Source organism: Cetorhinus maximus, chromosome 2 (assembly GCF_964194155.1).
Source record: "Cetorhinus maximus chromosome 2, sCetMax3.hap1.1, whole genome shotgun sequence".
In the NCBI taxonomy this organism is placed as follows: Eukaryota; Metazoa; Chordata; class Chondrichthyes; order Lamniformes; family Cetorhinidae; genus Cetorhinus; species Cetorhinus maximus.
Genome location: NC_135880.1, coordinates 216566675 through 216590047, shown reverse-complemented (window position 1 = coordinate 216590047; position 23373 = coordinate 216566675). Strand labels below are relative to the sequence as shown.

Genomic DNA, 23373 nt, shown 5'->3' with positions numbered 1-23373 from the left:
GGGTGGCTATTGTTTATGCAAATGTTTGAGTGACAAATTTGGTACGAACCAATCACAACTGAACCCAATCTAGTTTTCCTATTAATACCATTGTTTGTATTTGAACTGATACCAGGTGAAGGCAGAGCTCGGTTTTGTTTGCTATCCTGTAGTGTTTTTTTTAGCCCAGCAACACACTCTGAATACCTTATGAATGAAGAAATAAGAACGGAATATGCTGGAAATACTCTGCATGTCAGGCAGCATCTGTGAAGAGAATCAGGTCGCTGGCCTTTTGTCCTTTCACAGTATTTTTCTCACGAATGAAAAACTTGGTGAGGTAGTGGATTAATGTTGTTGCCAAGATTCCTGTATCTCAGTGTGAGTAGCTGTCTTCGGGGAGCTAAGCAGTGAACATCAGATTAAAAGCTGGAGGTGGCGGGGGTTGTGAGGAGAGTAGAATTTGGATGCAGAGGCAAGTTGAAGATGCAAAGTCCAGATTTTCCACTTCAGCAGAACTGGGGTGCCTTATTGTCATGGAAGTATTTCTGCTCACCGCAAAGGTGAACCCCTAACCCTAGCCAATCTGCTGACCTCAAAACCATTTCCAAAATGTTGTTGAATCCCCTAGTCTCCGTCAAGGAGCTGACCCAGAATGGCCACCTGTAGCTAGCAGTGATTGGTGTTGTAGTTATAGTTATATAAGTTATAATTGTAGCTAGCTGTTTCTGTGCTGCTAATATTGAGCTAACAAATATTTTAATTTTTTTTTTGAATTTGGTACCAATTTTTTTTTGCAATTGATCATGTGATCAGTTTCCCAAGCTTCTAGGCCACTTAACTTTGAAGTACCTGAGGTGGACACACATTACAGCCCTTTCATGTTGTGCTTGAAGTCAGCATAACTCAAGTAGAACATTTATGATACAGCATTTTCCCAAAGCTGATTGAATATGATGCATCCCAAGACCAATCTGATATTAGGTTGTTATATTTTATGTAAAGAAAGATGTAAAGGATACTCAATTTGCTTGATTTATACCATGACCAACATTTCCCCTAATTTTTTGTTGTTATGTACGACCTGTTCATTTAGGTATACCTTGATTATTTTTGTGCGACTGCACACACAAGGAATCTTAAAGGGAATGACTTGTGGGTGGCCTGCATGGTAAATTCCAAGTTGCTGTATGACTATGTATAAGCACAGCTCAGACATTGCCATAGACTTACCCACAATGGGATAAATGGCCTAAAGTCGGGATAAGGGAGAAAGTAACAAAATCTAAATCAAGGTTACTAGCATGTATATGAATGCACAGAGTATAGTAAATAAGATTAGGGAATAACAGGGGGAAACTCTCCACTGGTTGGAGTCATACCTAGCACAAAGGAAGATTGTTGTGGTTGTTGGAGGTCAGTCATTTCAGCTGCAGGACATCACTACAGGTGTTCCTCAGGGTAGTGTCCTAGGCCCAGCCATCTTCAGCTGCTTCATCAATGACCTTCCTTCCATCATAAAGTCAGAAGTGGGGATGTTCGCTGATGATTGCTCAATGTTCAGCACCATTTGCGACTCCTCAGATACTGAAGCAGTCCATGTCCAAATGCAGCAAGACCTGGACAATATCCAGGGCTGACAAGTGGCAAGTACCATTCGCGCCACACAAGTGTCAGGCAATGACCATCTCCAACAAGAGACAATCCAACCATTGCCCCTTGATGTTCAATGGCATTACCATTACTGAATCCTCCACTATCAACATCCTGGGGGTTACCATTGACCAGAAACTGAACTGGACTAACCAAATAAATACTGTGGTTACAAGAGCAGGTCAGAGGCTAGGAATTGTGCGACGAGTAACTCACCTCCTGACTCCCCAAAACCTGTCCATCATCTACAAGGCATAAGTCAGGAGTGTGATGGAATACTCCCCACTTGCCTGAATGAGTACAGCTCCCACAACACTCAAGAAGCTGGACACTGTCCAGGACAAAGCTGTCCGCTTGATTGGCACCACATCCACAAACATTCACTCACTCCACCACTGATACACAGTAGCAGCAGTGTGTACCATCTACAAAATGCACTACAGGAATTCACCAAGGCTCCTTAGATAGCACCTTCCAAATCCACGACCACTACTATCTAGAAAGACAAGGGCAGCAGATAGATGGGAACACCACCGCCTGGAGGTTCCCCTCCAAGTCATTCACCATCCTGACTTGGAAATATATCGCCATTCCTTCACTGTCGCTGGGTCAAAATTCTGGAACTCCCTCCCTAACCGCAATGTGGTTGTACCTACACCAATGGACTGCAGCGGTTGCAGCTCACCACCACCTTCTCAAGGGCAATTAGGCACAGGCAATAAATGCTGGCCCAGCCAGCGACGCTCACATCCCATGAATGAATAAAAAATAAAATTTCTACTTCTCTTTAGCTCTGAAAAAGAGTCATACGGACTCAAAACGTTAACTCTGTTTCTCTCTCCATAGATACTGCCAGAAATGTTGAGATTTTTCAGCATTTTCTGTTTTTATTTTAGATTTCCAGCATCCACAATATTTTGCTTTTATATTATTGTAGTATAAGGGTGTTTTGGGTTGGGTTAATGTGGGAATGGGGAAACAGTACTGCCCACATTATGATGTAGAGAGGCACATGATAGTAGACTGATTACAGCAGTAGCCTAGCAGAAGCCAACTTGAGGACAGGACCCAGTAAGGGCTGTACCTTGGAGATGTATATAATTATGCGTGTTACCAATATACGCTTAGGGCAGAATTTGCCCCCAGTTGGGGGGTGGGGTGGGGGTTGTATGGGGGCAGGCGGGAGCAGGCGTGTCCCCAGTCGGTGCCCTCGATCGGGTCTGTGCTGCCATTTTACGTGGGCAGGCCAATTAAAGCCCACCCAGCGTGATGCAGACCTGGAAGCGCTTTGCACTTCCTGTGCGGGTTGGGGGGTGGGGGTGTGTGGGGATTCCCTGAGTCGGGACCTGCGCCCTTTCCCGCATGTGTGTGAAAGATTGCAGAAATCTCCCTGATGCCCGGAGGTGCCTCAGGGGAATTAGTTAAAGTTTTTAAAAGCTAAATACAGAAAAGGAAATATTATAAGATATGTCCCTTCATGTGACAGTGTCACGCACATGAGCTGGGATATGTCAAGGAACATTAATGGAAAACTTTACTTAATTTATAAAAACTTCATGAAATCTCATCCTGCTCATGGATGAGGTTTCATGAAAAATGCGAAGGCTGCCTAGACCCCGCCCCCACCCCCGCTCGCCAACCAGAAAATTCTTCCCTTAATGTTCAACCACAGACTCCAGGCCTCTTAGTGAGACACTGAAAAAAGCCTTACAACAAAAAAGTTGAGGGGAGATTTGATAGAAGTATTCAAAACCTTGAGACGTCTGGATGGAGTGGGTAGAGAGAAAGTGTTCTCATTGGTGGAAGGATTGAGAAGCAATGGGCTCTGGTTTAAGGTAATTGATGAATGAATCAACAGTGACATGAGGAAATCTTTTTGATGCAGGAAGTGGTTAGTCCCCACCTTCCTTGAACAGCCAGGTTTCCCAAGGCCTGGTGAGACCTGTAAGTGAAATTAAATGTGAAACTTCCAGCCTCATTATAATATTATAAACCAGATAATTATCCAATTCTCTTTTGAAGGCCACGGTTGAATCTGCCTCCATCACACTCTCAGGCAATGCGTTCCAGATGCTAACCACCCCCCTGCTTCAAAAAGCTTTTCTTCATGTCACTGTTACATCTTTTGCCAATCATCTTAAATTGCTGTCCTCTGGTTCTCGATTCTTCCACCGATGAGGACAATTTATCCCTAGCTACTCAGCCCAGGCCTTTCATGATTTTGAACACCTCAAGTCCTCAACCTTCCCTTCTCCAAGAAGAGCAACCTCAGCTTCTCCAACTATCCTCATAGCTGAATTTACTCATCTCTGGAACCATTCTCATGAATCTTTTCTACAGCCCCTTTAATGCCTAACATGTAGTGCTCAGAATTGGATACAATGCTCCAGTTGAAGTTGAGTCAGTGTCTCATACAGGTTCATCATAACTTACTTGCTTTTACACTTTATGCCGCTATTTATAAAGCCCAGGATCCCATATGCTTTATTACTGCTCTCTCAACCTGCGTTACTACCTTCAATGATTTGTGCACAAATGCTGTAATGGGAAAATGTTAGAATGTTAGAAAATAATAGAACTAGTATCATGAAATGAAACCCCTTCTCCATCCAAACACATTCTATGAAATCACAAAGTCTCACTGATCTCCGCTCTTTGAGTATCATCAATGTATGTATATTTTTGAGCCCCATCTTTATTTTGAGCCATAACTAAAACTTTTTGTATAGCCAATATTTATCTCTTACTCAATGCAACCAAAAATAGGTTCAGCAGACATTTATCTCATTCCTGTTTATAACTTACTACATACAAATTAGACGTCATGCATATGAAACACATAATAAATAATGGACTGGAAAAGGCCAACTGACCCATCTAGCTCACAAACAGATATTCCTCACTCCACCCAGAAGCCACATAATCCTTTCTGAGAGGCAGAAAAACAGATGTAAAAGCCCAGGCCAACTTGGGAGAAAACATTTGACCAATTCCTCTCCACCCCCTGAAGTAAAACTATTCCAGGAGGCCACTCTGGGTTTTATTAATATTATAGGCATCTATTGTAGGGTTGTTTACTCCCCTAGTGGGAGACATCAAATTGACAAGATTGCCTGCATAACTACAGTCACTACTTTGCAAACCTTGTTGTTTATGAAGTAGTGCTGAAAGAAGAGACATGCTGTCAAAGCTTTTTGTTTTGCACTCAACAGGACAGATTCGCAAGAATACCAATTGTAAAGGGAACAGCAATTTATACTGCATGAGAAGAGAGTGCTGATTGGTTGGCATGTGGACTCTTATTGATAGAGATATTACCATGGAGAATGCACCAGGAAACAGTTAATTGCCAAGCTTTTGTTTAAATTCAAACTGGGCAGGTTGACTCTTATTGGCCAAGGCTTTGGGAATGAACCAGGGATGGCTGACCCCAAGATAAAAGCAAAAAACTGCGGATGCTGGAAATCCAAAACAAATGTTGGGTCATGAGGACTCGAAACGTCAACTGTGCTCTCCTCCGCCATGCTGCCAGACCTGCTGAGTTTTTCCAGGTATTTCTGTTTCTGTTTTTGTTTTGGCTGTCCCCAAGCTTTTGTTTAGTTGAGAAAGGTGCAATGCGTGGACATGCTCTTTCTGTTTGCAAAGGACAGAGCCCTGTGTGTGAATATATGTGACTTCTAGCACAGGTAAATGAGCCACACTGTGAGCCTGACTGATAATCTTAAATTGGTTGTCAGTGTAATTCTTAGCACAATCAGGATTGTTTGGCAAGTGTTGTCCGATCACGGAATCACATACAATGCTGGGCACAATGTTTGGTGTTTTGCAAGCACAGGCTGATTGTGACGGTCAGTGCTTTGACTGTTTCGAACTACCGAAGGGACCTGTTGTTTGATATGATCCACTAGTCATTGGGACGTATGGCCTACATATCTGGCATCACGCCAGCACTGAAATTCCGCTGAAAAAATGTTTATGAAGTGCAAAAGCAAAATACTGTGGATGCTGGAAATCTGAAACCTTACATACAAATTAGATGTCACGCATACGAAACACAGAATAAATGATGGACCCGAAAAGGCCAACTGATCCATCTAGCTCACAAACAGACATTCCCTACTCCTGGGCCCTGAAGGAGAGTCATACGGACTCAAAACGTTAACTCTGTTTCTCTCTCCACAGATGCTGTTAGGCCTACTAAGTTTTTCAAGCATTTTCTGTTTTTGTTTATGAAGAGCACTTGGGTCATCATAACAGTGGACCATGTACGTGATAATTTCTTTAAATTTAGTCACTCAATCTGCCAACAGTACCCAATCTACCTAACATCTGAAGAAAAGAACTGACAGAGGAAGATCCTCCTCATTGTCCCTCTATGGTAAGAGCCAATGCAGTTTTGCCAGTGATTCATTCTGGATCTCCCTTGCCTGAGAGCCAGTCTGTTTCCTGCCTGCATCAAGCATGGCGTCCCGCCTCCAAGCCTCACAGCGCGCCGAGCGCATGCGCGCACACGGCCGCCAGGGCTAATCGGCCGCGGCAACTTCCGCTCCTGCTCTCTGTCCCTGGGTGGACCCCGTACACCGGCAGGAAACGGGCTAAGATGGCGGCAGCAGAAGTGGCTGATGGCGACGATTCTCTGTACCCGATCGCGGTTTTAATAGACGAGTTGCGGAATGAAGATGTGCAGGTAGGCGGGCGAGGGGACGAGGAAGTGAATGGGGATGTCTTTGTCCCAGGGTTTGGCTGTGGGAGGAGGCTGGAGGGAGGGGAGGAGGTAGCCTTGTAACTGAGGCCGGTGCTGTTAGCATCTCAGTGTGGGCCTTACACCATGATTAGGCAACATTTTCAAAAGGATGAACTGTCAAACTGCAAAGGATTTCAATTAATAAACCTATCATAAATATTTAGAAAAAGAAAATTAAAACATTATGAGAAAAGGGCAATGCATTAGTACTAAATAGATGACTGTCAAGGCCTACATAGACATGATAAAATGGCTGTCTCCTTTATGCGTAGTTGGATGCCTTAAGGAACAATGCTTAAGAGCAGGAATTAAATTTCGTTGTTTGGGGAGGGCGGTGGGGTACTGTTCAGACGACGCCAGTTTCTCCACATAATTGAATTCTCGCTGAAAAGCCTCCCATTTTTATTTTAACAGTGAAAGTGCAAGCCATTGTCATGTTTATTTTGGTTAGCTTCCTGCTCTGTTTTGCATCACAATACATTTTCTGCAGAAACTCCTCTGTTTCTCCTGAAGCAAAAGGTGTGAATTTGTTGGGAATTTATTCTGGACACTTGGTGACAAGGCTGGCATTGGCCTTTCCTTAGTGGCCTTGAGAAGGTGATGTTGGGCTGCCTTCCTGAGTCTCTGGTAGTGGTTTGATATAACTGAATGGCTTGCTAGGCCAGTTGAGAGGGGAATTAAGAGTTGGCAGTTATGTTGGTGTTGGACCGGAGTCATGTATGGCAGGCCTGGGAAAGAATGGCAGGTTTCTTTTTATAAACAGTATCAGTAAACATTGGGTTTTTATGGCCACCCAGCAGCTTAATGGTTTATTGTTAGTGATGTTAGCTTTTCAGTTCCAGGTTTTTTCTTTAGCTTTTAAGCAGAATTCCAGTTCTCAAACTGCTGTGATGGAATTTGAGCTCCAATTCCCTAGAATATTACTGCAGGCCTCGGGATTATTAATCCAGTAATATATGGACTACATTGTTGTACCCAATTTTTTCTGAAACTGCATGTACGCGTAACCTCACTGAATTTTGACAAAGCCACTTAGAATCAGCAGATCATTCATCCTATCTTTCCTATGCTGGTTTTTTGAAGGCCAAGTATTTTCAGATTTTTATCTAGTTCCATTTTGCAAGTTACCATTGAATGTGCATTCCACGACCTCTTTAGGTAGTGAATTCCAGATCACAACTCAGTGAGAAAAAATATTCCTCTCACCTCCCCTCTGGACATTTTGCCAATTAACTTAAATCTCTTTATTTCTCCTATCACTGGAAATATTTGATTTATTTACTCTCATAAAACCCGCCATAGTTTTCAACACCTCTGTGTCCCTTTAACCCCCTATGATCAATCCCCGTGTCTCCACTCTCTCCACATCCCTGTTGCCATTCTGGTAGATCAGTGTTCTCTCTAAAGGCCTTGACATCCTTCCTAAAGTGCGGTGCCCATAATTGAACACACTACTCCAGCTGAGGCCGAACCAATGATTTATTTATAAAGATTTACCATAGCTTCTTTTCCTTTTGTACTCTGTGCTTCTATTAAGCCAAGGACACTAATGCTTTTTATAACAGATTTATCCACATGTCCTGCCACCTACATGTAAGTGAATCCATCTATATATAAATCCCAAGAACATCTTTCTCTGTTCATGCACCTGCTTTAATCTAGGCTGAGGTTTCAGTGTATTAGGGAGGGACTCCTGCATTGTCCAATGGCCTGTCCTTCAAATTAAGTGAGGGACTGAGGCTTGGTCTGCAGATGAATGTTGAAGATCCTATGGCATTAACCAAAAAGAGCTGGGATATGACTGTTTCAAAGATTAGTATACCTTGGTTTCCTCATTGGCATCCTTCCCTCAACTAGTATGAAAAAATTAAAATCATTGGGCATTTTTTTTCTGCTAATTTTATTGCTATTTGTGGAATAAATATCTGCAGAGGGAAAATTTGCAGGGTTACAGGGAAAGATGAGGGAGTGACACTAGGTGAATTGCTGCTGCAGACAGTAATACAGACACAACAGGTCGAATGACCACCTCATCTGCTGTAATAAAAACACAAAATGCAGGAAAAACTCAGGTCTGGCAGCATCAGTAGAGAGCGAAACAGAATTAATGTTTCAAGTCAATATGACTCTTCAGAGCACTGAAGAAGAGGCATATGGACTTGAAACATTAACTTTATTTCTCTCTCCATTGATGCTGCCAGACCTGCTGAGTTTTCCCTGCATTTTCTATATTTATTTCAGATTTCCAGCATCTGCAGTATTTTGCATTTAGCAATGATTCTACAACTTTGTTGTGCTCAAACTGACTGGCGTTTACATCTACATGGCAAATAATTTGAAGTGAAATTTTTTGAGATGTCCTCAAAGAATTTGCCTAATGACCACTAGATTTGGAGCAATTGGTTTTGATGGCATGTCAAGTTAAAGTCAGTTTTAATTACAATTTTGACTGTTCTTTTCCTGAAGTTGCTGACTTACTTGGGATCTGATTCAACAAAGTGCCAAACTGATGTGGCTGATCTTTGTGGACTATTCAATGCTGACGACACTCAATTTCACTTCACTGCCACCACTTTCAACCCTACTGTGGTTTGTGTTTTCAGGCTGCTTGTTTGACATCTTACCTATTGGGCCATTCAACAGCAGTTAAACCCAGCCCTGGCCTCACCTGAAACCTATACATGAAATTAGTGGCAGGGATCATTCGATAGTGATCAAAAGCAGGAACCCTGACTGAGGTTTCTCTTCCTGCGCAAGCACCAGCCCAATTCCCCTGCCTCGCCCTGATCTTTGACCTTCAATTGTTTCGCAACATTCACATGAGTCTGCACAGATCAAAGACCATACAAGGTGATTCACAGGAGTGTAACAGGACATATACTGACACTGTTTAGCACATGAAAGCTTGGCTAAAGGGATACGTCTGAGAAGAAGAGAGACTTATGGAGGCAACCTCAGAACTTGAGGCCTTCCCAGTGTTTAATTGGCGGAAATTGCTGTTCATCCAGGACAAGATGTCAGACAAGCCGCCTGAAAAGCACACGCCGCAGTGGGGTTGAAAGTAGTGGTGGTGAGGTGAAACTGAGTGTCATCATCATTCATATGTAACCTGATGTCGTGTCTTTGGTTGATTTACCGAGGAACAGTGTCTAGATGAGAAATAGGTGAGGGCTAAGGGTAGTTCCTTGAGATACTGTCCTCAGAGTGGCAAGAGAGTCATTACAAGAGATTTTCTAGCTACAATATCAGCAGCAACTTCTTGCATTTGTATAGTGCCTTCACCGTAGCAGAACATTCCAAGATGCTTCACAAGAGCATTATTAAGAAAATTTTGACACCAAATCATAGTAGAAGATAGTAGGACAGATGATCTCTTGGTCAAAGTGATAGACTTTAAGGAGCATCTGTAAGGAGAAGAGGTAAGTAGAGAGGTGAAAATGTTTAGGGAATGAATTACTGAGCTTAGGACCAAGGCAACTGAAAGCACGGCCACTAATGGTGAAAGGCTTAACATCAGAAATGGGCAAAGCTGCCACAACTGGAGAAGTACAGAGGAGGGGGAAAGGCCATCGTGATATTTGAAAACAAGGATGAGAATTTTAAAGCTCAGACATTGCTGGACTGGGAACCAGTGTAGGTCAGTAAGCACAGGAGTGATGGGTGAATGGACTTGTTGCGAGTTAAGATTCAGGCAGCAGAGTTTTCGGATGAGCGCAAGTCTGTGTAGGGTGGAAGACTGGAGACCAGGAGAACATTGCAACAGCCAAGCCTAGAGATAATAAAGGAATCAGGGTTTCAACAGGTGAGCTGAGGCAGGAGTGGAATCACGTAATGTTACAGAAATGGAAGTCGGCAGTCCTTGTGCTGGAGCAGACTGGTGGTCGAAAGTTAATCTCAGGATCAAAAAGAGCATCAAAGTTGAAAATGGCTCAACTCAGCTTCAGTGAGTTACCAGGGAAAGAGAGAGAATCAGTGACTAGGAAATAGGCTTTGAGGTAGGGATAAAAACCAATGACTTCATTCTTTACAATACTTAGTTAACAGAACTTTCTACTCAACCAATACGGGATATTGGACCAAGATCAGAGACAGCGGACAGGTCAAAAGTGATGATACTTATAATCGAGCTGAGTCGCCAATGTGCATGTAGAACCTGGCGTTGTATTTTTGGATGTCGATGAGAACTGGAAGGGCCCACAGCTGCATTCTTAGGGGCTCCAGAGGAAATGATGAGGTAGTGGGAAGGAAACCCTTTGCAAGTGATTCCCTGGCTACAATTCTATGGAAAGGAATGAACCAGGCAAAGCAATTCCACCCAGCTGGACAATGGAGGGGAGAGATTGTAGAAGGATGTTGTGGTCTAGACAAGCCAAGAAAGACAAGGAAGGACTGTTTACCTCGATCATGGCTGCATAGATTGTCGTTTGTATCTTTGAGAATGACCATTGCGGTACAGTGGTGGACATCTAATTGGAGAGAATCAGATCTGAAATTGTGGGAAAGGTGGACATGAATTTGAAAGGTGACAGTTTGTTCAAAGACTTTGGAAAGGAAAGGGAGATCGGAGATGATTGGGTTTTTGAGGAGATGGGTGATGATGGCAGATTTGAAGGGGAGGGGTGCCGCACCTGAAGCGAGGGAGCTGTTTACAATATTAACTAACATAAGGGTCAGAAGTGAAGTTGGATGGTCAGCAGTTTAGTTGGCTGAGCGTCAAGAGAGTAGGGGATGGGTCTGGTGGAAAAAATATAAGATCTAGTGAACTTGGTACCTTAGTGGATGCTGCATTTGTCTGTGATTGACAAATATGAACTTTGCTCCTATTCCCTGCAGCAAAAAATCATGAACTATGAATACATGTGAAGTCGGGGAAATGCACAGACTTGCTGGAGCAAATATATTGTCACAATGTGTAACTAATATGGGATCCTTGCTGGTGCAGCTTCATTTCAGGTTGAGCACTAAATGGGCAAGGGCATTGCAAATCATTTGCTGAGCACAGTGATGAGGATCGAGATTTTGCTGACTAATTTTGATTTGGGAATGAGGGCTCCTTATCTTATATCAGCCCAAAATAAAGATGATTGCAAAGAACTCTGCAGGCTTTTAGAGGCAATCCAAAGGAAAGTTGGGATGTCGTGAGTAGCATTCCGTCAGGATTAGAGGAATTGTGAAGCTGTTGAGTCGGGCAGGGGCCAAAAAAGAAATAAGACAGGAACTGAACAAAAGTTTGCCAAAGACGGCAAACTGAGCAATCAAGTCAAAGGAAAGCAGTGGAATTAAACTATGTAAAACTAAAATTGCACAGGATAGAAAAATAAACGCAGGAGGAAGATTCACAGAAATGGAAAGAGTAAAAGAGAAGTTGAAATGGTTGTTGAAAGTCAAAAAAAGAGAAATTGGGAGGGGATAACAGTGGAGATAAACTTCCCTAATTGTCTTTTGATTTTCACAAAATTGGATGAATTTTGTCTTTTTTGAATGTCCACCCTGTCCACTTTCAATGAGTAGCATTCTGCAACTGTTAGCTTTAGTTGGAACTGGATGAGAAGCCTGCATGATGATGCAGTTTTTGAAGCCTTGCTTATCCAGGGACTCTGATGGTGTAGATGGCGATCTATTAACCTTTGCAGATTTAATTTGAGCAGAGCCAGGCTGTACTGAAGATCAGTGAACCCCCACATCTCCATATTGAGTCACTATGTGGCATGAACATACGAATTAGGATATACGAACAAACATACAAATTAGGAACAGGAGTAGGACACTCACCTTTCACCCCCTTGTTAATTAAGAATCTAACTATCTCTGCTTTAATAGTATTTAAAGACTTTGCTCCATGCGCCTTTTGAGGAAGAGAATCTCAAAGACTCTCAACCCTCAGGAAAGAATTTATCCTCATCTCTGTCTTAAATGGGTGACCCCTTATTTTTAAACAGTGACCCCACTAGGTCTAGATTCTCCCACAAGGGGAACTATCCTCTCTGCATCCACCCTGTCAAGACCCCTCAGGATCTTAAAGGTTTCAATTAAGTCACCTCTTACTTATCTAAATTCCAGTGGATACAAGCCTAACCTGTCCAGCCTTTCCTTAAAAGACAACCTGCCACTTCTAGCATTAGTCTAGTAAACCTTCTCTGAACTGCTAATGCATTTACATCTTTCTTTAAACCAGCAGACCAGTACTGTACACAATTCTCCAGATGTGATCTCACCAATGCCCTGTACAACTGGAGCATAACCTTCCTAATTTTGTAATCAATTCCCCTCACAATAAGTGATAACATTCTATTAGCTTTCCTAATTACCTGCTGTATCTGCATACTAACCTTTTGTGATTCATGCACCAGGACACCCAGATCCCTCTGAATCTCAGAGCTCCTCAATCTCTCACCATTTAAATAATATGCTTTTTTATTCTTCCTGCCAAAATGAATGATTTCACATTTGCCCACATTATACTCCATTTGCCAGATCACTTAACCTATCTATGTCATTTAAGAACAAGAACAAACAAAGAAAAGTACAGCACAGGAACAGGCCCTTCGGCCCTCCAAGCCTGCGCCGATCATATTGCCCGGTCAACTAAAACATCTTGCACTTTCGGGGTCTGTATCTCTCTATTCCCATCCTATTCATGTATTTGTCAAGCTGCCTCTTAAACACCACTATCATACCTGCTTCCACCACCTCCTCTAGCAGCGAATTCCAGACACTCACTACCCTCTGCGTAAAAAAACTTGCCCCGCACATCTCCTTTATAGTTTTCTCCTCTCACCTTAAATCTATGTCCCCTACTAATTGACTCTTCCACCCTGGGAAAACGCTTCTGACTATCTACTCTGTCCATGCCACTCATAATTTTGTAAACTTCTATCAAGTCGCCCCTCAATCTCCGTCGTTCTAGTGAGAACAATCCAAGTTTCTCCAACCTCTCCTCATAGCTAATAAACTCCAGACCAGACAGCATCCTGGTAAACCTCCTCTGCACCCTCTCCAACACCTCCATATCCTTCTGGTAATGTGGTGACCAGAATTGCACGCAATATTCCAAGTGTGGCCTAACCAAGGTTCTATACAGCTGCAGCATGACTTCCCAGCTTTTATACTCAATACCCCTGCCAATGAAGGCAAGCATGCCATAAGCCTTCCTGACTACCTTATCTACCTGCATTGCCATTTTCAGTGACCTGTGGACCTGTACACCCAGATCCCTCTGCCCGTCGCTGCACTTAAGGGTTCTGCCATTTACTGTATAATTCCTGCCTGTATTAGACCTTCCAAAATGCATTACCTCGCATTTGTCCGGATTAAACTCCATCTGCCATTTCTCCGCCCAAGTCTCCAACCGATCTATATCCCGTTGTATCCTTTGACAATCCTGTTCACTATCTGCAACTCCTCCAACCTTAGTGTCGTCTGCAAACTTACTAATTAGCCCAGTTACATTTTCCTCCAAATCATTTATGTATACCACAAACAGCAAAGGTCCTAGCACTGATCCCTGCAGAACTCCACTAGTCACAGCTTTCCATTCAGAAAAGCACCCTTCCACTGCTACCCTCTGTCTTCTATGACCAAGCCAATTCTGTATCCATCCTGCCAGCTCACCTCTGATCCTGTGCGACTTTACCTTCTGTACCAGTCTGCCATGAGGGACCTTGTCAAAGGCCTTACTGAAATCCATGTATACAACATCCACTGCCCTTCCATTGTCGATCATCTTTGTCACTTCCTCGAAAAACTCGATCAAGTTAGTGAGACACGACCTCCCCTTCACAAAACCATGCTGCCTCTCACTAATACGCCCATTTGCTTCCAAATGGTAGTAAATCCTGTCACAAAGAATCTTCAATAATTTCCCTACCACTGACGTAAGGCTCACCGGCCTGTAATTTCCTGGATTATCCCTGCTACCCTTCTTAAACAATGGAACAACATTGGCCATTCTCCAGTCCTCTGGGACCTCACCTGTAGCCAGTGAGGATACAAAGATTTCTGTCAAGGCCCCAGCAATCTCCTCCCTTGCCTCCCTCAGTACTCTGAGGTAGATCCCATCTGGCCCTGGGGACTTATCCACCTTAATATTCTTCAAGACGCCTAACACCTCTTTTTTGATCTCAACAGGCCATGATCCAGGCTATCTACAAACTTTGTAGCCTCCTTATATCCTCTTCACGATTTACTTTCCCATCTATCTTTGTGTCATCAGCAAACTTAGCCACCATTCCTTTGGTGCCTTCATCCAAGTCATTTATATAAATTGTAAAAAGTTGAGGTCCCAGCACTGATTCCTGTGGCACACCATTCGTTACATCCTGCCAGCCAGAAAAAGATCCATTTATAACAACTCTCTGCTTCCTGTTAGCTAGCCAATCTTCCATCTGTGCCAATATGTTACCCCCTACACCATGAACTTTTATTTTCTGCAATAACCTTTGATGTGGCACTTTATCAAATACCTTCTGAAAATCTAAGTACAGTACATCCACAGGTTCCCCTTTATCCATAGCACATGTGGCCCCTTCAAAGAAATCCAGTAAATTGGTTAAGCATGATTTGCCTTTTACAAAACTGTTGACTGTGCCCAATTGCCTTGAATTTTTCTAAGTGCCCTGCTGTAACACCTTTAACTATAGCTTCTAACATTTTCTGTATTACAGATGTTAGGCTAACTGGCCTAGTTTCCTGCTTTCTGTCTCCCTCCCTTCTTGAATAAAGGAGTTATATTTGCTATTTTCCAATCTAATGGAACCTTCCCAGAATCTAGAGAATTTTGGAAAATTAAAACCAGTGCATTAACTATCACTAGCCACTTCTTCCAGGACCTTAGGATGGTCAATCTGGGCCTGGGAATTTATCAGCCCACAGCCCCAACAATTTGCTCAATACCACTTCCCTTGTGATTGTAAGTTTTCTGAGTTCCTCCCCCCACCTTCCATTTCCTGATTTACAGCTATTTCCGGGATGTTACTTGTGTCCTCTAGAGTGAAGACGGAAGCAAAATGCCAGTTTAATTTGTCCACCATCTCCCTACTTTCCATTATCAATTCCCCAGACGCACTCGCTACAGTACCAATGCTCACTTTGTTAACTCTTTTCTTCTTTAAATATCTATAGAGACTCTTACTATCTGTCTTTATATTAGTGATTAGGAAGGCAAGGATTGAATAATTTGGAGCCATTCTTTAGAGATGTCTGATATTTCTAGTCATCTTTGTGGTATGAATAATGGTTTTGTTAAAAGCCATAAGTGCCTGGTAGTTAAATAACACTTCAGCCATTTTTTCAGAAATGTGGACGCCATGCTTATTGGGATTTTGAAACATTCTAGTGCAGCTGCAGAACATATTGGAAGTGCACTTGCTATTGTACGTTGCTGCACTTCACAGAATCACAGTGCAGAAGAGGCTCTTCGGCCCATCGAATCTGCACCAACACATGAGAAACACCTGACCTACCTACCTAATCCCATTTACCAGCACTTGGCCCACAGCCTTGAATGTTATGACGTGCTGAGTGCTCATCCAGGTACTTTTTAAAGGATGTGAGGCGACCCGCCTCCACCACCCTCCCAGGAAGTGCATTCCAGACCGTCACCACCCTCTGGGTAAAAAAGTTTTTCCTCACATCCCCCCTAAACCTCCTGTCCCTCACTTTGAACTTGTGTCCCCTCGTGACTGACCCTTCAACTAAGGTGAACAGCTGCTCCCTATCCACCCTGTCCATGCCCCTCATAATCTTGTACACTTACTGTTCAAGGTTGGAGATCATTAAGTTGAGAGCCACTATGGTTTTGTTTCGTGATGGAACGACAGTGTAAATTATCTGTTCAAGGCTTTTGGTACTTCCTCCAGTTAAGGACTTGCATTTATATAGAGCTTTTCACAAACTCAGGATGTTGCAAAGTGCTTTACAGCCACTTAAGTACAGTGAAAGCTGTAAATGAGGGACATCCAAAGGACTTCCATCAGGTGTCCTTATTTGAAAATGGTCAATATAAATACATTAAACAGAATGAGATAGATATCTTCGGATTGGCTGTATCCCCTGCAGTATATCTTTCTTTTTTTGGCCCTTTTCTGAGGTTATGTCTAATTCTGCAGCCAATGGGATGCCATTTCATTAATTTTCTGTTTGTTGGATTTCCCAGTTCATTGCTATTTTGGTGTCCTTTTCCATTGTCCTCTTGATCCTGGAATCTTCTGTGTTGGCAGCCCACACAAGGTGAGGCAGCTGCTATAGGGCTGTAGTGTCTGGGAGATAGCAGCCAAATTAGGGAATGGGAAGTGGAATAATAGCCTGCAGAGCCCCCTCTGGGGCTCCCTCTTTGTGTGCGGTAGTTCCTAATGTTCGAATTGCTGTGGAGGGCTGTTCCAGTTTCTTGGTACCTGATGCACTGGTAGAGGAGTATTTTTGCCAATTCTCAGTTGGCGTTTCAGGAAGTTTGACCATGTGTTGCCAGTAAACCTTTATGAATTTCAGCCTGACTTTCATTCCCCCCACCACCACTATTCTTTTCTGGCATTTGTGGAGAGGGGAGTTCTTTACCTAGTATCCATACTGGCAGGAAAACCCCTATATTCCTGGGATGCAGCCTTGAGTTTTCAATCCTAGAAATGGAGTGGTTTCACTGTCATTTTGGATGGTGGGCCAGAAGGTCTCCATTTTACAAACAGATATTTTTTTCTCTTCAGCTACACCTCATGTTTACCTGTGCCCCATAGTACATTGAAGACTGTCCATAGTTCTTAATTTGCAAGTGTCTTGTTTAAGAGGTATTTTGTATCTATTACAATGTAAGTTTTTTGGATCTGTCACTTTTTTTTGGGCAAGGTCTTTAAGAGTGGTCATTGTTGTAATGTAGGCAACACAGCTGATTTTCACACAGCCATGGCCTCACTAACAGGGCAGATAATCTGTTTTGGGGTGTTATTGTGGAATAAGTATTGACCAGGACACTTGGGGGAACTCTCCTTTGAAAATATGCAATGAGATCTTTTACATCCACCTGAGAGGGCAGACAGAGCCTTGGTTTACCATCGCATTTGCAAAACTACCCCGTACCACTGAAGCATGGTTGACACCTTTTTAAGAGCTAGGTCCATGCTGCTCACCGATTTGAAACTTATCTAAAGATAAACGGCTGTATGGTTCCCTATCTTTCCCTCTTCCACTCAGCTTCCTGACTGACTGAATGTGGGTGCAAGCTAGTTTTGAGAGCGCACAGACCTAAATCAAAATACTTGTAGGTACTGAAGTCACCAAATGGCTGGCACACTATCATTAATGCCTGTACACTGTTTATCTAGCATAGCTTGTAAAAATCACAGTTCATGGTGTAGAAAAATATATTTAACTAATTACGCTGGTGCTGGTTAGATCTCTGGCTTTTTCCCTTTGATCTTCAGGTGTAAATGTCTAGCGTCAAAGATAAAAGTAAACTTGTGCTTCACTGCCCCAATCTGCAACATGGAATTAAAATCACCCCAGTTGATAGAAATGTATGTATTTGTTTCTCTGAAACAACATTGAAATTGAGAACATATTGTAGTTGTGTTAGGAGTTTGGCACAATTTTATTGTATCTACCCCCGCTGGAGAATATCTATAAATCAGCATTCTAATGAGAGAAAAACCATAACTCTGCACTGTAAATATAATTCTGCTTTAAAAAGGCTACAGCTGAAGATTATAAGGTATGCATGTGTGGTATCATAATATGCATAGTTTCACCTTGGTCATATTCTTCAATCACAGAACCTTTACAGTGCAGAAGGAGGCCATTTGGTCCATCGAGTTTGCACTGGCTACCTGAAAGAACATTCTACTTAGTCCCACCCCCCTGCCTTATCCGCGTAACCTTGCACATCCTTTCTTTTCAGATAGCATTCCAATTCCCTTTTGTATACCTCAATCAAACCAGCCTCCACCACTCTCTCGGGAAGTTCATTCCAGAGTCCAACCACCCTCTGGGTGAAAAAAGTCTTCCTCACATAACTTTTACTCCTTTTGCCAATTATTTTGGATCTGTGCCCTCTAGTTCTTGATGTTCTCCTGAGTGGGAACAGTTTCTCACTCATTACCCTGTCCTACCCGTCAGGATCTTGAATACCTCTATCAAGTCTCCTCTCTGCCTTCTTTTGTCCAAGGAAAACAGTCCCAACCTCTCCAATCTATCCTCATAGCTACAGTCCTTAATCCTTGGAATCATTCTTGTGACTCTCCTCTGTACTCTCTCCAATGCTTTCACATCCTTTCTCAAGTCTGGCGCCCAGAACTGAACGCAGTACTCCAAACCCAGCCTAACTAGTGTCTTGTACAAGTTCAACATGACATCCTTACTCTTGTACTCAATGCCCCTATTAATAAAGCCTAAGATACTATATGCTTTATTAACTGCTCTCTCAACATGCCCTGCCATCTTCCATGACTTATGTATCTATACACCGAGGTCCCTCTGTTCTTCCACTTCCTTTAGAGTGTCTCCCTTTATTTTATATCGTCTTTCTATATTCTGAGAGTAGTAGAGGTCTACAGCACAGAAAAAGGCCCTTCGGCTCATCGAGTCTGCGCCGGTCAAACAAGTACCTAACTATTCTAATCCCATTTTCCAGCACTAGGCCCATGGCCTTGTATGCCATGACATCGCAAGTGCACATCCAAATGCTACTTAAATGTTACGAGGGTTTCTGGCGTCTATCAGGCAGTGAGTTCCAGATTTGGTTGGAAAAAATTCTTCCTCACATCCCCTCTAAACCTCCTGCCCCTTACCTTAAATCTATGCCCCTTGGTTATTGATCCCTCCACCAAGGGGAAAAGTTCCTCCTTGTCTACCCTATCTATGCCCCTCATCGTTTTATACACCTCAATCATGTCCCCCCTCAATCTCCTCTGCTCCAGGGAAAATAACCCCAGTCTATCCAATCTCTCCCCATAACTAAAACTCTCCGGCCCAGGCAACATCCCGATAAATCCCCTTTGCACTCTCTCTAGTACAATCACATCCTTCCTATAATGTGGATTCAGAACTGCACGCAATACTCTAGCTGTGGCCTAACCACAGTTCCAGCATCACCCCCCACCCCCTCCCCCGGCTCTTAAATTCTATGCCTCGGCTAATAAAGGCAGGTATCCCACGTGCCTTCTTAACCATCTTAGCTACCTGTCCCGCTACCTTAAGACATGCACACCAAGGTCCCTCTGATCCTCGGTATTTCCCAGGGTCCTACCGTTCATCGTGTATTCCCGTGCCTTGTCTATCCTGCCCAAGTGCATCACCTCTCACTTATCCGGATTAAATTCTATTTGCCACTGATCACCCCATCTATATCCTCCTGTAACCTAAGGCTATCCTCCTCACTATTTACCACCCCACCAATTTTCATGTCATCCGTGAATTTACCGATCAACCTTCCTACATTCAAGTCTAAATCGTTTATATATACCACAAACAGCAAGGGACTCAACACCGATCCCTGTGGAACCCCACTGGACACAGGCATCCAGTCACAAAAACACCCCTCGACCATCACCCTCTGCTCCCTGCCACTCAGCCAATTCTGGATCCAATTTGTCAAATTGCCTTGGATCCCATGGGCTCTTACTTTCGTTATCAGCCTCCCATGCGGGACCTTATCAAAAGCCTTGCTGAAGTCCAAGTAGACGACGTCAAATGCATTTCCCTCATCTACACACCTAGCCACCTCGTCGAAAAATTCAATCAAATTGGTCAGACATGACCTCCCCTTAACAAAACCATGCTGACTGTCCTTGATTAATCCCTGCCTCTTCAAGTGTCGATTAATTCTGTCCCTCAGAATTTCTTTCAATAGTTCTTCTGCCAAAATGAATCACTTCACACTTCTCTGCATTGTACTTAATCTGTCACCTGTCTGCCCAATCCATCAACATGCCTGTGTCCTTTTGAAGTTCAAAGCTATCCTCATCACGGTTGACAACATTTCCAATCTTCTGCAAATTTTGAAATCATGCCCTGAACACCACAGTCTAGGTCTTTAATATATATCAGGAAGAGCAAGAGTCCCAAAACTGACCCCAGGAGAACTTGACTACAAAGCTTCCTCCAATCTGAAAAACATTAACCACTGCTCTTTGTTTCCTGTCACTCAGCCAATTTCTTATCCAAGTGCCTACTCTCCCTTTTATTCCATGAGCTAGAATTTTGGTCACAAGCCTGTTGTATGGCACTGTATCAATGCCTTTTGAAAATCCCTATACACCACAATAACAGTGTTGCCCTTATCTCCTCAAAAACCTCCAAGTTAGTTAAACATGATTTTCTCACTATTTTTAAAATTGCTACTTATTTCTGTTCATATCCATATTCCAAATTTGCCCTTTAGCCATACCTTGGTAACTCCATAGCTATGCATATTTTAAAATTTGTTCCCAGCTCTAATAAAAAGAATGCATAGCTTATTAACTGTGATCGACTTAATTCATATCTGATAATTCAATTGTTCGTATATGGTCTGTTATTTCTGTTCCTTACTTCAAATTTTTGGATAATTTTACTTTTTAAAACCATAGAAAAGTTACGGCACAGAAAGAGACCATTCAGCCTCTAGACCAGCCGAAAAAGAAATAAAAAAACTAGCCTTCCACTCTAATCCCACCTTCCAGCACCTGGTCTCTAGCCTTGCAGGTTACAGCACTTCAGGTGCCTTTTAAATGAGTTGAGTGTTTCTGCCTCCACCACCAAACCAGGCAGCGCATTCCAGACCCCCAACCACCCTCTGGTTGAAGAAGTTTTTCCTCATGTCCCCTCTAATCCTTCCACCAATCACCTTAATTATGTGCCCCCTGATAATTGACCACTCTGCTAGGGGAACAGGTCTTTCCTGTCTACTCTATCTGGGCCCCTCATAATCTTGTACACCTCAATTAAATCACCCCTCACCCTCCTCTGTTTGCTGCATGTAAGATAATTTCTAGATGGAAGAAGGCCTAGGTCTGCCTTGATCACCATCACATAGTACAGCAATGATAGAGGTATTGATTAATCATAGCAATCAATCTCCATCAATAGTCCATTACAAACCCAGACATGACACGAGGAAGACCCCTGTGATGGAGAGTTTTGCGAATCATAGGTGCAGTCACTTGTTCCTCACCATTATCCTACACTTAGCACATGTTATGTCATGTTACTCAGACTGTATTCCAAACTGTCATTTCCTGAAAAAACTGAATTAATTTTGATTGAAGAAACCCATGTGAACTGCTTCTTCTGGCTCCCTAGGAAGCCTGTCCCATAGACTGACCACTCGCTCACTGTGATATTGTTTCTGGGTTTGGTTTTGAATTTACTCCACTTTTCGCTCAGGCTTTGTCCTTTGGTTCTACTGTTCTGGACAAAGTGAGGTAGCTTGTCAAGATCTATGTTATCTGGTCCCTTCCAGAATCCTATAAATAACGATCGTCTCACCTAAGTCACCTTTCTTCCAGTATAAACATGCTCCATGTACATAGTGTTTCATCATCCAATCCCTTCGCCCACTCAACCATTCTAGTTGCTTTTCTAGTTGTGTAAATGAGAACTGGTTCTTGCTTTCGCTACAGTCAAAATTCATATCAATATTTTTACTTTTCTTTCTTGACATTAACTCACTTCTGGAGTTTGATTCTGCATAGTACCTCGTCCAAGTGGTAATTCATAAAGTGTGAATATTTATGTTGAGTGACAGTAGGCCATTTGACTATGAGGTTCTCACAATTGAACCAGAATGTCTTTATACTTCCTGCAGCAGTTCTTGGATTGTTATCAAGAGTGGAGACCATAACTGCTTTCTTCCTTCCCTGAACCCCACCCCTTGGCCTCGGGCTGTTCTAGCTTCTTGAAACAACCCACTGCTTCCTGAGTTTATCAGTTCACCCAATTAAGATGGAAGGGATGAGATTGCAAAGAGAGAACTTTCTTGGTCTGCATGGTTGAGGTTCTCACTGGATAAACTCACTGAGCCATTGGGTGCTGCTAACAATGATCCTTTCACAGGAGTTTGTAGCTAATACAGTGTTTTAATCACTCTTCTTCCCCTGTACCTGTCACTTTTACTGAAAAGACAGGGGTTTTAGTATACCGGGACGGAGCTTCTGAAACCATTACACCCATGTTGGAACTTGCTTGGCAGCATTCTTGAGGTCTCAATTGTTTTGTGACTGATACTTCTGTATTGTGTAAATGCTAATTGTAAAAGAAAACTTTTCCAGAACAGGAAAAGACTACTAGGTCCAGCGAAACCATCATTTTTTAAAAATAGAGCAACCCCACCTACCAGTCTGCTAATCAGTCCCTATCTCCAGAAATGTATTTTTATCTTTTGAACCCATCTATCTACTGCTTCACTGGGCTGCTTGGCCAACGTACTTGAGAATTCTCTTAAACTTTGGATGAAAAATGTGCTGCTCGACTTCTTTCTGGCTCTCCTTTGCTATTTAGTTTGACTTGGGCTCAATGATTCTGAAGCCTTTCATCATAAATGTATAGATATTCAGATCCTAGGAGGCCTGCAGGGAATCCCAGTGTGCCTGTGAAATTATCAGTTTTCTTCTTGTTTACCAGCATGTTTTTTTTCGCAGTTTAAAAAAAATGTATTCAGTATTGATGGTTTTGTTTTCTTAGTTCTCAGGAGTGCCAGAGAATTTTCAGTGATTCCCCCACCGAGAAGCGCTCAAAAAGCAGCACCGTATTAAGACCATTCACCTGGCTTGGTTTCATCGATTCCCTTCATAACCATGGAAGATTTAATTATATCCCTTCAAACTCTACTCCATTCGAAGGAAAAGTAGTTCATTAAAAAAAAACCCACATCTGAAAGGAGCAGAAATGCATTGCAGTTACATCAGCATTTGTAGTGAGGAAAGGCAAGTTAACATATTAGGTCTGAGCCCTTATTCAAAACTCTAGGCTATTACAGCTGAACAATACCTAAAAATGAAAAGTAAAGGAAAGCACACGTGTCTCAAGTGGAAGAG

At 42.7% G+C, this 23373-nt stretch overlaps 1 protein-coding gene across 1 annotated transcript in view; it reads left to right on the top strand.

The window, feature by feature from the left end:
* The first annotated feature begins 6162 nt into the window (after positions 1–6162).
* ppp2r1ba (protein phosphatase 2, regulatory subunit A, beta a) overlaps positions 6163–23373 on the top strand; it is a 56336-nt gene continuing 39125 nt past the window's right edge. The window contains exon 1 of the mRNA XM_078532494.1: positions 6163–6319. Coding sequence (XP_078388620.1) covers positions 6233–6319 — 87 coding nt within the window. The 5' untranslated portion in view covers positions 6163–6232. The remainder of the gene's footprint in view (positions 6320–23373) is intronic.